Here is a 12,319-nt window from a genome sequence, read left to right as displayed (position 1 = left end):
GCGGGAAGCCTGGGAGGGCGGAGAAGCGGTGCGGCGGCTTCGTGCTCAGGCCCAGGGAGGCGGAGGCGGAGCGGGGGGGAGCTGGGGGGGGGGGGGGGGGGCGCCCGCGCTGCAGCAGGTAACCTGGGGGGCGCGCAGGGGAACCACTCCCCGCCCTAGCTCGCCTCCGCCTCCCTGGGCCTGAACGCAAAGCCGCTGCTTGCTTCTCAGCCCTCCCAGGCTTCCCGCGCAAACAGCTAATTCGCAGGAAGTGGGGGGGCTGCAAGCTCGGCCTGACCTGGTGCTCCAGGCGCTGCGCTGCGGCGGCGTGGCACGGCTGTAGCGCCGCCAGCCACCTCCAGGCAGCGCGGTAAGGAGGCAGAGAGCGGGGGGGTTGGATAGAGGGCAGAGAGTTCAGGGGGGTGGTCGGGGGTGGATAGGGGTCGGGGCGGTCAGAGGGCGGGGAACAGGGAGGTTGAATGGGGGCAAGGGTCTCGGGGGAGCAGTCAGGAAGGAGGGGGGGTTGGATGGGGCGGTGGCAGGCAGTCAGGGGCAGGGGTTCCAGGGGCGGTCAGGGGACAGGGAGAAGGGGTGGTTGGATGGGGCAGAGGTCCTGGGGGGCCATCAGGAATGAGAGGCGGGGTTGGATGGGGCGGCGGGGGGCAGTCAGGGGACAGGGAAGGGGGGTGGATGGGGCAGGGATCCTGGGGGGGGCGTCAAGGAACACGGGGGGTTGGATGGGGCAGGAGTCCCGGGGGGCAGGGGCGGGCCACGACCCCCTTGTGGGGTGAGGAGGGAACCGGTTGTTCAGATTTTGGCAGCTCATCACTGCCAATACTGCTAAGAACCTGATATATGGACTCTGAAGTCTTATTTAAGTATATGACCGCTTTTACCATTTAACACCTCTCTTCTTGTTCATTTTTCTCTTCGTGTTCTTTTATTGTTTCTTTTCTAATAAACCTTTAGTTTTAGATTCTAAACAATTGCCTGGCAGCATGATAGTTGGGGTAAGATCCAAATTAATATTGACCTGGGGTAATGTGGCTGGCTCTTTGGGGTTCGGAAGAAAATTTTGTATAGTGAACAGAGGTGGTGGGTTTTTTTTTTGTTTTTTGTTTTTGTTTTTTTTAATAACTCCTCACTGTACTGGACCTATGTGCTGATTGGGAGCCAGAGAACTGGAGTGCAATAAAGGGGGCTGTGTGATTACATGAATAACATTATTGCCCAAGAATCTGATCCTGTAACAGGCAGAGCACCCCCAGCTTCTCTGACTGATTCATAAAAATAACATTGTTCATACTCACCTGTCTCACAATGTGGTCCTACCCATTCCTCTGTGCAAAAGCAGCGTCCATTTTTATACTCTCCCTTGTTTTCACAGAGCAGAGAGGATGAGGATGAGGTTTCTGTTTAAAAAAGAAAAATGTTGACAAATGAAAGAGCCATCACAATGCTTTCATTATATTCTATGAGTCACATTCCAGCAGATACGACACAGATGTCCCATTTCCATCCCCAACCTGCCAAAATATTGCCATCAGCAGCAGGAGTATGGTGCAGAAGATTCCCATCTCTGCTTTTGGGCTCCCTAAAAAACTTAGGGAAAGGTTGTTCTGTAGAGCCTCCACAACAGGAGAAGCTGAGAGTCTATGGCTTAGGCGTTTAGGATACACCTACACTGCAGCTGGGAGGTGTGATTCCCAGCACGGCTAGACAGATGTGCGCTAGCTCCACCTGAGCTGGCATGCTAAAAATAGCAGTGTGGCTGTTGCAATAACACTGGCGGAGGCTCGACCTAGCCACCCACGCTCAGACCCAGGGAGTCAGGTGGACTTGGACTCAGGTGTGTAGCTCGAGCCACCACCTATGCTGCAACCTCCACACTTATTTTTAGCATGCTAGCTTGAGCTGAGCTAGTGCAAGTCTGTCTACCGGGCTGGAAATCACCCCTCCCAGCTGCAGTGTATGCATACCCGCTTAGGCCCCAATCCTTCAAGGAGCGCCGCATGGGTGAGCTCCTGCACCTGTGTAGAACCTGGATGATTTCAATGAGATTCCACATGGAGCTCCGTGCAAGATGAGAGCCATTGATTCTATGGTGGTAAAGGGCCCTAGAAATACTACAGACAAGGGGACAATCGCACAGACCAGAATCACTAAGAAGAGTTCTAGGTTGAGCTGGGGGTGCAGAGTGTAATTTATAAAACGCACGTATGCCTGCAAACCCAGCATCATCGAGGCTGTGGCCAACCCAAATAGAACTACACAGTTGTGCTGATTTTGCATTGTGGGTGTGCCTGTTTTGGGAGACACCTGTCCCAGTTCCAGCACTTGTCCTTATTCCCGGCATTTAAACCAGATATCTTCACCAGAACAGGTTATTTTATTAGAAGAAAGTGGCCACATGTTAATCCTTTATATGTTGTATCGCCACTATGTTGTTGTGTCTACACTACTGTATCCTTCCAGGATTAGCACTATTACACGTACAAAAATCTAATGTGAAACTGGATATGAAACCTCTGGGATCTGCAACGAGGACCCAAGACTCACATAAGCTGCACTCTGGAAAAGCATGTACATCTAAGAATATGAAAAAACTCTTCCACATATTGGTTACAATGTCATTATACACTGTAAACTCAAAATAAAAATTTGTTCCATTTAATAAAGCACAGTGGAATTTGGTGGCAATAAGCACTTCCTCAAAGCCACAGGAATTCCACTTGCAAAACGATTGCAGGAAGGACTAGCAAATGTCCCAGTGTATTGAGAAGTACAAATATCTAGCTCTTGGCTGCAGGGCCTTAGGCGTTCTATTCCTGGCCCTGCCACTGGCCTGCTGAGTGATGCTGGAAAATTCATTTACCGCCCCATGCCTCAGTTTCCCCCTCTGTAAAATGGGGATAACGCTACTGACCTCCTTTGTAAAGCACTTTCAGATCTATAGATAAAAAATGTTATGGAAGAATTAGGTATTATTATGACATTTAAACAATACAGGGACAAACTCTGCTTTAAATCTGGAGTAATTCCAATTAAGGCAATGGAAATACTCCTGGTTTACACCAGTATAACTGAAAGCAGAATTTGGCTGAAAGATTTTTATAAGTCAGCTTGTATAGAATATTTGCTCAGTTCCAGTCTCTTCTAATGGTTAAACCCACTGAGCCAAAATCTGCTCTCCATTGCACCACTCTAAAGACCCGATCCCTCTCCCATTCAAATCAATTGAAAGGCTTTAGATTGGTTCCTAGATCTCAAGTTAACTCCCCTAACTTCAGTGGCGTCACTCTAGATTTACAGTGGTGTAACTGACAGCAGAACTAAACCCACTGTCTTCTTTTAACCTGCAACTAGAAGAGCAATCCGAAGGAGCAGCTCGGGGAGCTCTACCATCAAAGTCATATAACAAGAATTAGCTGCCTGCACCTGTTCTTTAACTTGTATTTTCCAGGACAATGTAATCAGGTCCATCAGAGTATACGACAGGGAAGTATAGGGCACAGATAGGGAATCAGCTGGTTTGTTTTATCACAGACACCTGGTAGTACCTACTATAAAGGAGGCTGTAAAACTTTCCATGAATACCCTTTATTCTCACATTCAGTTTTGGAGCTATAAATTCCTACACCTAGTCTCTGGCTAAAGAGATTTTTTTTTTATTCAGGCATTTGAGTACAATCCCTGCATTTATCTTTGAGTCATGAGAGACTGGGAAAAGAACAATCCAATTTTTTCCAACGAAAACAATTCTAGACACACATTTTGAACAGTGCCACAAGAAAAATGGAGAGCACAGCACCTGGCATGAACAGAGCCCTCACTGAGGAATAGGCTTTGCTCAATAATAAACATGATAAAGCAATTGAAAAATCACTTTGATGCATGCTCATGTAACAAACACACAGTGGCCACATGTGTAAAGCTACCTTGAGCATCAGTTAGAATCAAACTGAGGAACCGTAGCACCACCAACGCCTACCATTAAGCTAGAGGAGTAATTCCTTCGGGACTGAGTAAGTAGCAAGCTGTTGCAGTCTTAGGATGTGTCAACATTCAGCTGGGAGGTGTGCGTCCCAACTTGTGAAGATGTACCTGCACTAGCTCTGCTGAAGGTAGTGCCTCAAAATAGCAGTGTGCCCACGGCAGCCCAGGTGGCTGCTTAGGCTAGCCACCCCAAGTATAATTCCGCCCAACCTCCTGCGTTCCTGCATGGGTAGCTGCCGCCTACACTGCTGCGGAGACACTGCATTCTTGGGTACTAGCTCAAGCCAAGCTAGCACAGGTATGTTGACACATGGTGCAAATCACACTTCCCAATTGAAATGTAGATATACCCCTTGATACATCTACATTGCAATAAAAGAACTGCAGCATGGCCGCGGCTGGCCTGGGTAACCTGACTCCAGCTTGTGGAGCTTGGACTGCAGGGCTAAAAATGGCAGTGTAGACATTCAGGCTTGGGCTAGAGCAGAGGTGGGCAAACTACGGCCCGCGGGCCACATTCTGCCCGTGGGACCATCCTGCCCGGCCCCCGAGCTCCTGGTCCAGGAGGCTAGCCCCCGGCCCCTCCCCTGCTGTCCCCCCGCAGCCTCAGCTCGCTCGCTCCGCCGGCGCAATGCTCTGGGGCTGTGAGCTCCTGGGGCAGCGCAGCTGCAGAGCCTGGCCTGACCCGGTGCTCTGTGCTGTGCGGCGGCGGCAGCGTGTCCTGGCTCCAGCTGGGCGGCATGGCTGTAGCGCCGCCAGCCACCGGTGCTTCAGGCAGCGCGGTAAGGGGGTAGGGAGCGGGGGGGTTGGATAGAAGGCAGGAGAGTTTGGGGTGGTGGTCAGGGGGCGGGGGTGTGGATAGGGGTCGGGGTGGTCGGCGGGAACAGGGGGTTGAATGGGGGCAGGGGTCCCGGGGGGGCAGTCAGGAAGGAGGGGGGGTTGGATGGGGCAGCTGGGGGCAGTCAGGGGCAGGGGTTCCGGGGTTAGTCAGGGGACAGGGAGAAGGGGTGGTTGGATGGGGCAGGAGTCCTGGGGGCAGGGGGGACAGATAGGAGGTGGGGGCCGGGCCACGACCCCCTCCCCTAACTGGCCCTCCATACAATTTACGAAACCCGATGCGGCCCTCAGGCCAAAAAGTTTGCCCGCCCCTGGGCTAGAGCCTGGGCTCTGAACCCCATGAGTGGGGGTGACTCTCAAAACCCAGGCTCCAGCCCAAAGCAGAACAGTTACACTGCTATTTTTAGCCCCCCGCCCCGAGCCCCACAAGCCTGAGTCAATTGACCTGGGCTCTGAGGCTTGGTGAAACTTTTTTTTAATTACATTGTAGACATAAGAGGCTAGCCATTAGTGAGATACATGGACACATATACATACTAAATCAGTATATTATACTCAGCAGGCTAATGAATGCACCACTTCAGAACATGTTCTGTGAATTGCCAAGTGTATCACTTCTGATCATGCTAGCATTTTTAGCAAAACCTAATAAAACCATGTCCCATTTATAACATGAACATATATTCTCCGAGTGCCTGACCAGTCAGGCAAAGAGCCTACTGCTACTCTTACAATCTTGCTGAGACAGTGTGCCCGAAGGAAAATGCAAATTATTCATTAAAATCCTACCAAAAAAAAAAAAAAAGAGAGAGAGAGAGACAACATCAGGCATGGAAGAAAAATCACAGATCACAGAAATTTCAGGACGCTCCACAGTATTTGTTGCATTCTGTGAAGTTCTAAAAACTTTAAGCTTTCTTTAAAAATAAATGTCTGTCCTTTTTTTCTTTATACAGCTGTCCATGTGGACAGTTACTCTGAGGCAGGTTAGTGTGGGGTAGATTTACACCCAGCTTGCCGTGAACAAAATGTTTGTGTAGACAAACCCTCAGATGTGTCGTACCCAGATGTCCATGAGGAATATGGAACACTGTCTTTTTTTTAGTACAACTCAATGCATCTGTGTAGTGCGTCTACTAGCCATCATGTTAACCATTAAATCCAGATTGCCTCTCCCATGGACAAACCTGCAGAAGGGAAGGAAAACTTGTCCAGGATCTGAATAATTTTATTGGCACTGAGGAGCTTGATTCCCTCACAACATGTCATGCAATGAGCAGTGGGGTTAGCCTTCAGAATCTGTACATTTTAGGGCACCTGCTGGAGGCCAGGGACCTCTGCCTTTCCATTCATTTTCTCCTTTTGCTCTCCCTGGCTCCCAAGCAGCAAGGCTCTAGTACAGGGATTCTCAAACTGGGGGTCGGGACCCCTCAGGGGGTCACGAGGTTATTACATGGGGGGTCGCGAGCTGTCAGCCTCCACCCCAAACACTGCTTTGCCTCCAGCATTTATAATGGTGTTACATATATTAAAAAGTGTTTTTATTTATAAGGGGGGGTCACATTCAGAGGCTTGCTATGTGAAAGGGGTCACCAGTACAAAAGTTTGAGAACCACCGCTCTAGTAGACAAAGAACCCAGACAGGCTCTTCTCAGAAGTCAGTGCAGCTTCAGGCTGTATTGAAGTTGTGAACAGATTCCCCTCAGTGTTGGTGAAGGATCCCTGTTCATCCCAGCCCCACTCAGCCATTCCTGGTTTATCCCAGCCTATGGAACCCCAACCCTGTTAAGGGGTCTCTCTGAGGTGCAGTGGTAGGGGGAGGTTCCATAGATTCATAGAAGGGGCAGGAACAGAGGGTAGATCCGCGCACAGATCTAGGGTGCATAGTGCAGGCCTACTTGAGGCTGTGTTAGTCATAAATTGTAAAAAGGAATGAAAAAAGATAAGGCTGACATTCCAGCCTGAAATCAAACCATTTTAAAACAAAACAAGAAAATCACAAGGCCATGATGACAAAAGCTCAGCTTCTGCACAAACATAGCTCCCATGCAGCGTCAACCAGGCAGCCAAGAGCAGAAGCTAGCACAGAGTGTCTGCCTTAGTTTAGAATTTTCAAACATTTAATTCTGCATCAAAATCTTAATCCCACAAATTCTGCCAAATCCAAGATGGGGACTATAACCGTATTTGTTGCTGTCTAGTTTCAACCCTGCTTCGCTGCTCTGTTCATGTGATTAGAATTTTCTGTCTACAAATTCACCATTTTGCATGCATTTCTCTTTTTAAACTCTTTTATTTGAGGGAAGGGAACCAGTATCCTCTGCAGACATAAAATACTCCAGTATTGCCAAGCCCAAGTGTTCAAAAATCATAAAACAGGCCCCCAAAATCATGACATTGGCTTAAAAATCATGACATTTCAAAAAATAATAATTTGGGGTTCTTTTGATTTGCCTTTTGAGCCTTTAGGGTTCACATTTTCAACCTTTTCTCCTAACTGATGATGCCTAGAATCTTAATTTTTCTTTTTAATGAAAGCTAAGATTCTCATATAATCACAATTTCATGAGCTGCAGTTCTCAGAAAAACATCAACTTCCATGAGAGTTGGCAATACTGAAACTCCCAGACAAGGTTTTAAAAACCAGGGGTTCTCGGCCTTTTTCTTTCTGAGGCCCCCCAACATGCTATAAAAATTCCACAGTCCATCTGTGCCACAGCTGTTTTTCTGCATATAAAAGTCAGGGCCGGCATTAGGGGGTAGCAAGCAGGGCAATTGCCTGGAGCCCCACGCCACAGGAGGCCCCGTGAAACTAAGTTGCTCAGGCTTCGGCTTCAGCCCAGGGTGGCAGTGCTTGGAGCCCTGAGCTTCAGCCCCAGGAGGTGGGGCTTTGGCTCTCTGCCCTGGGCCCCAGCAAGTCTAATGTCAGCCCTGCTTGGCGGGCCCCCTGAAACCTGCTTGCAGCCCTCCAATGGGCTCCAGAGCCCTGGTTGAGAATTACTGCTCTAAACTATATGTAGCATGCCCAAGTCCCATAGCAAATAGGAATTAAAGCCTTGTCTATGCTTGAGATTAGCCCTGCTCCATTTCAGCCCTTTGTTGCCAGCAGCTAGTGTTGCTGTACTGGTGCAAACCCTAAGTGTAGGGAGTGGAAAAAGAAGCCATGGTTTGTATTAGTTACTCCAATTTCCAGCAGGAGTTAGGTGCAGCAATGCAAATTGCAGCTTTTCTTATCTACACTTGGGGTTTGCACTAGTGCAGCTACACCAGATGCTGGCCACAAATAGCTGAATTCCAAATAAGACAAAGCCACAAGCACACAAAAGAGTTCCTTACCCTGATGAATTAAGGCGATTATTATGTTGTACTTTCAGCTTCCCGAGTGACATCCAAGAAATACAGAATAGTTAAATTCATAGAGGCTGATAATACTTGACAAAGGTTAATCAACCGGTATATAATTACATGCCAACTCTTGTTCTTAGGCATTTCCACTCCCCATTGACACTCCAGTGGGTAATTCTCATGAAAATTTCCTTATTGAACATTTTCATAGGTTTCCTAGAAGGCTGGTATCTGCAGATCACATTTTTGTCCTTTTCTATTAAGGCACCAAGCAATGTCTGATTCTTTCTATTTGTATCAACTTTTGAACAGGGGCTCACACATTATTTTTTGCATAATGTCAGTGTACAAGACAACGTGCTTGCACCAAAAAGCATAAGTATACATACACATATGGGCCTGATTTTCTTGGCCACATGTGCCCACGTGTGTGTGTGTGTATACATACATCTATTCATTCTTATATATTCAACAAAATCTAAAAATGTCATGGAAGATTTTATAGAAAAATCAAATAGTGTAACAAATAGCTATTACAAAGCATATATTTTATTTAAATGTGATATATATTATGTATACTATATGTTACTGCAGCCTTATGAAACTTTATTTGCCCACTTGCCCAAGGCATGTGTGTTGTTTTTTTGGGGTGCTGATGGTGGGGGTTTGTTTTTGTTTGTTTTTAGAGGACAGAAATACAGTCAAGTTAAATATCAATCAGGTCTTGGAAACTTTCCTAATAATTCTGCAAGGCTATTTTATAGGAATTAAATATAGCGTAAATGCACTGCAAACAAAATACTCTGTATGTGAACATTGCATATGAATAAAGTTAAAAGAAAGTTTAAAGTACCTCTTTCAATGTCATGACAACAACACAAGTTGGATGAGGTAATATATTTTATTGGACCACTTCTGTTGGTGAGAGAAGTTATGCCTACACTTAAAACGCTACAGCCAGGCACTCAGATTCCATAGAATTCGCTCTGAGGAGAATGTCCGAGATACACCTTAACACACTTAAAACCACCTTCACCAGACAAGGACACCCCACCAGAGAAGTAGATCCAGGGGCGACTAATTCTTCCTAAAAGTGGAGGGGCACGAGGCCCCACACCCACAGTGGCCCCACCCCTTCCCATCCTCTTCCCCCCAGGTCCCACCCCCCTGGCCAAGTCAGAAGCTGGAGCTGGGCTGGGGAGCCTGGGCCCCTCCACATACCCTAGGTGGGGGGGCCCAAGAGCAGCCCCCAGACTATGTCCCTGATTCCCAGGCCCCCCCACCCAGGGCAGGTGGAGGGTCTGTGGCTCCCCACAGCTGCCCATGCAGCTCTTACCCAGACCCATCTCTGGCTGCCAGCCTGGCCTGGGGGTGGGGCCGAAGAGCCACAGCTGGACCTGGGTAAGAGCCATTCAGGTAGCTGTGGGGAGCCACGGACCCTCCATCTGCCCAGGACTGCTCTTGGGCCCCTCACCCAGGACAGGTGGAGGGTCCACAGCTCCCCTCAGCTGCCCAGGCTCCCCAGGCCACTCTTACCCATGTGGGCTCCAGTTTCCGGCCTGGCCAGGGGGCAAGAAGAGGGGCAGGGGGCCAAGCCAGTGGCGAAAAGTGGACGGGCCAGGCCCGTCCGCTTTCAAAAGTGGGAGGGGTAGGGCCTCTTGGCCCCCCCATTCCAGTGCCCCTGAGTAGATCGCATCATGGAACGGGCCACCCAAATACCCAAAGAGAAACTACTTCAATACGGAAGTAACACCTCTCGCACCCCCCCGCACCCCCCCGCATGGAGCTGGCCCAAGCCACTCACCCAAGGGCCCCATCCCCATGAGGCTGGGGTCGCTGGAACCCTGCCTACCTCCCCCATGAGGCTGGGGTCGTTGGAACCCAGCCTGCCCCCTCACCCCATGAGCCCTGCCTCCCCCTCTACATGGGGCTGGCATCGCTGCTCACACCCCACAGATTCCTCTGCACGGCACCCCACTTTTTTGACAAAAGTTGGCATTTGATCAGTTGGCAAGAGCAAACAGGACAAATGCCCACTTTTGACAAAAATGTTGGGGCCACTAGGACAGGGCTTAAAAAAGGGACTGTCCTGTCCAAAACAGTACATATGGTCATCCTAGCAATAAAAAGTATTAACTCACCCACCTTGCGTCTCTAATATCCTGGGACCAACACAGGATGATGAGAACAATGATGAGAAGAGACATTCCTGCTCAAGAAGCTGATGGCACTAAGAACTCAGTCAGTATTAATTATATTCTTTTGTAAACTGGATAAAGCAGAAAGATATTTTTATTACCTGTTTTATACCTGAGGACAAGCTGCCAAATGCATAATATCCAAAGCACTGCAGTCACTATCCCAAAAATAATCACAATCAACGCTCTCCTGTCCCAGCGGATTGAAGGCATCTTGTGTATGCACTAAACATGCCCCGCTATAAAATAATACTATCAATTCACTTCCTTGTGATGGATAAACTATTAACTATTTTTCTCACTTTCAAGTTTAAAAATTTAACCCTCTCAGTCCCATTTTAAGGAAGTTTTGACATGCAAAACCAGAGATAAGGTGGGTGAGGTAATATCATTTATTGGAACAACTTCTGTTGGTGAGAGAGACTAGCTTTTGAGCTTACAGAGCACTTTGAAAAGCTCGAAAGCTTGTCTCTCTTCCCAACATAAGTGGGTCCAATAAAGATTTTACCTCACCCACCTTGTCTTTCTAATATCCTGGGACCTACATGGCTACAGCAACACTGCAGAAATCTAGTGTCTTTATTTAAACCATTATTTTGAGTGCCCTACAAAGTTATGGATTTAAGTTTCAAGGCTCGTCTTCTGAAAATGTGCAGGTTTCCTTTGAGGATGAGGACTGAGAGATCAGATATGAAGTGATTGCTTTGTGAAAAGTGTTCACCCAGGGGTGATATGGTGTTTTTGTCTTTTATCATTTTTCTATGTGAGTTCATTTATGGCTTATTACAACAATCTGTAACCCACTAACCCTCATCTTTTTTTTGTCCTATGACTGCGGGGGTGTTAATGGGCCACTTTACCTTGAATAGTCCCTTAGAATATGTGTTAACTACTTATGCTAAACAATCTGTTCCACCTTAACAATGAGGAGTCCAGTGGCACCTTAAAGACTAACAGATTTATTTGGGCATAAGCTTTCATGGGTAAAAAACCCACTTCTTCAATCCATTGTTTTTGTGGATATAGACTAACATGGCTACCCCCCTTCCACCTTGTAGTTAGCTGTGACAATCTGAGTACCTTTTCCAAAAAGAGCTCTATGTCAACTCAAAAGCTTGTCTCTCTCACCAACAGAAGTTGGTCCAATAAAAGATGTTACCTCAGCCACCTTGTCTCTCTAATATCCTGGGACCTACATGGCTACAACACCCCTGCAGCCAAAACCAGGTCATATAAGCAAACCTTTCGAGCATTCTCCATCTGATGCGGCATCTCACTTTTCTGCTGTTTTCCTGGCATTAAGTCTTATGGACTCCCTGCGTTACAGGCAGGGGAAAGGAAGGGGCGGCTGGATAAACAGAAAAGGACAAGGAAAAAGGGGTGCCATTTAGGGAGGGTGGGGGGCACCTCCAGTTTCTTACCACATTCAAGTGAAGTTTGCAGCAGGAGGAAAGATACTGCCCCTCCTCCGCCCTGCTCCACAGCCCTCTGCAGCCACCCTGCTTCTGACCCTCCCTCCCCTCCGCCCGCCCGCCATGGAGCCTGCTGGCCACACTGCTTGTGGACAGGGAGTCTGCATCTGGATCTGCTGTGATGTCGGGGTAGGGTGACCAGATGTCCCGATTTTATAGGGACAGTCCCGATTTTTGGGTCTTTTTCTTATATAGGCTCCTATTACCCCCCACCCGCTGTCCCGATTTTTCACATTTGCTGTCTGGTCACCCTATGTCGGGGTGTACCTGGTCTCTGCTGAGCTGGGGGAGGAGGGAGGGACAAGGAGCCTGTCTGGGCTGCTGCCTCTGGGTCAGAAGTGGGAGCTGCAGTTGCTGCTGTACCGAACAAGCTTTCAGGCTCCTGTTTGCTTGGCTTAAAGAGACAGCATGCTGACACACTCAGGCGCACACACAATTTCCCACACATGCTGTCTCCCACACACATTGCCTTCAACAAACACACACATACTC

General features: G+C 48.3%; 1 protein-coding gene across 1 annotated transcript in view; it reads right to left on the bottom strand.

The window, feature by feature from the left end:
• Positions 1–10,568, bottom strand: part of ADGRG7 (adhesion G protein-coupled receptor G7) — a 54,061-nt gene extending 43,493 nt beyond the window's left edge. Inside the window, exons 1-2 of the mRNA XM_029913249.1 lie at positions 10,457–10,568; positions 1,290–1,391 (exon numbers count right to left, since the gene is read on the bottom strand). Coding sequence (XP_029769109.1) covers positions 1,290–1,391; positions 10,457–10,568 — 214 coding nt within the window. The remainder of the gene's footprint in view (positions 1–1,289; positions 1,392–10,456) is intronic.
• Between the last annotated feature and the right edge of the window lie 1,751 nt (positions 10,569–12,319).

This window comes from Terrapene carolina, unplaced genomic scaffold (assembly GCF_002925995.2).
Source record: "Terrapene carolina triunguis isolate 2854851 unplaced genomic scaffold, T_m_triunguis-2.0 Scaffold558, whole genome shotgun sequence".
Lineage (NCBI taxonomy): Eukaryota > Metazoa > Chordata > Testudines > Emydidae > Terrapene > Terrapene triunguis.
Note: the sequence above shows the minus strand (reverse complement) of the source record. Positions and strands in the feature narration are given on the sequence as shown.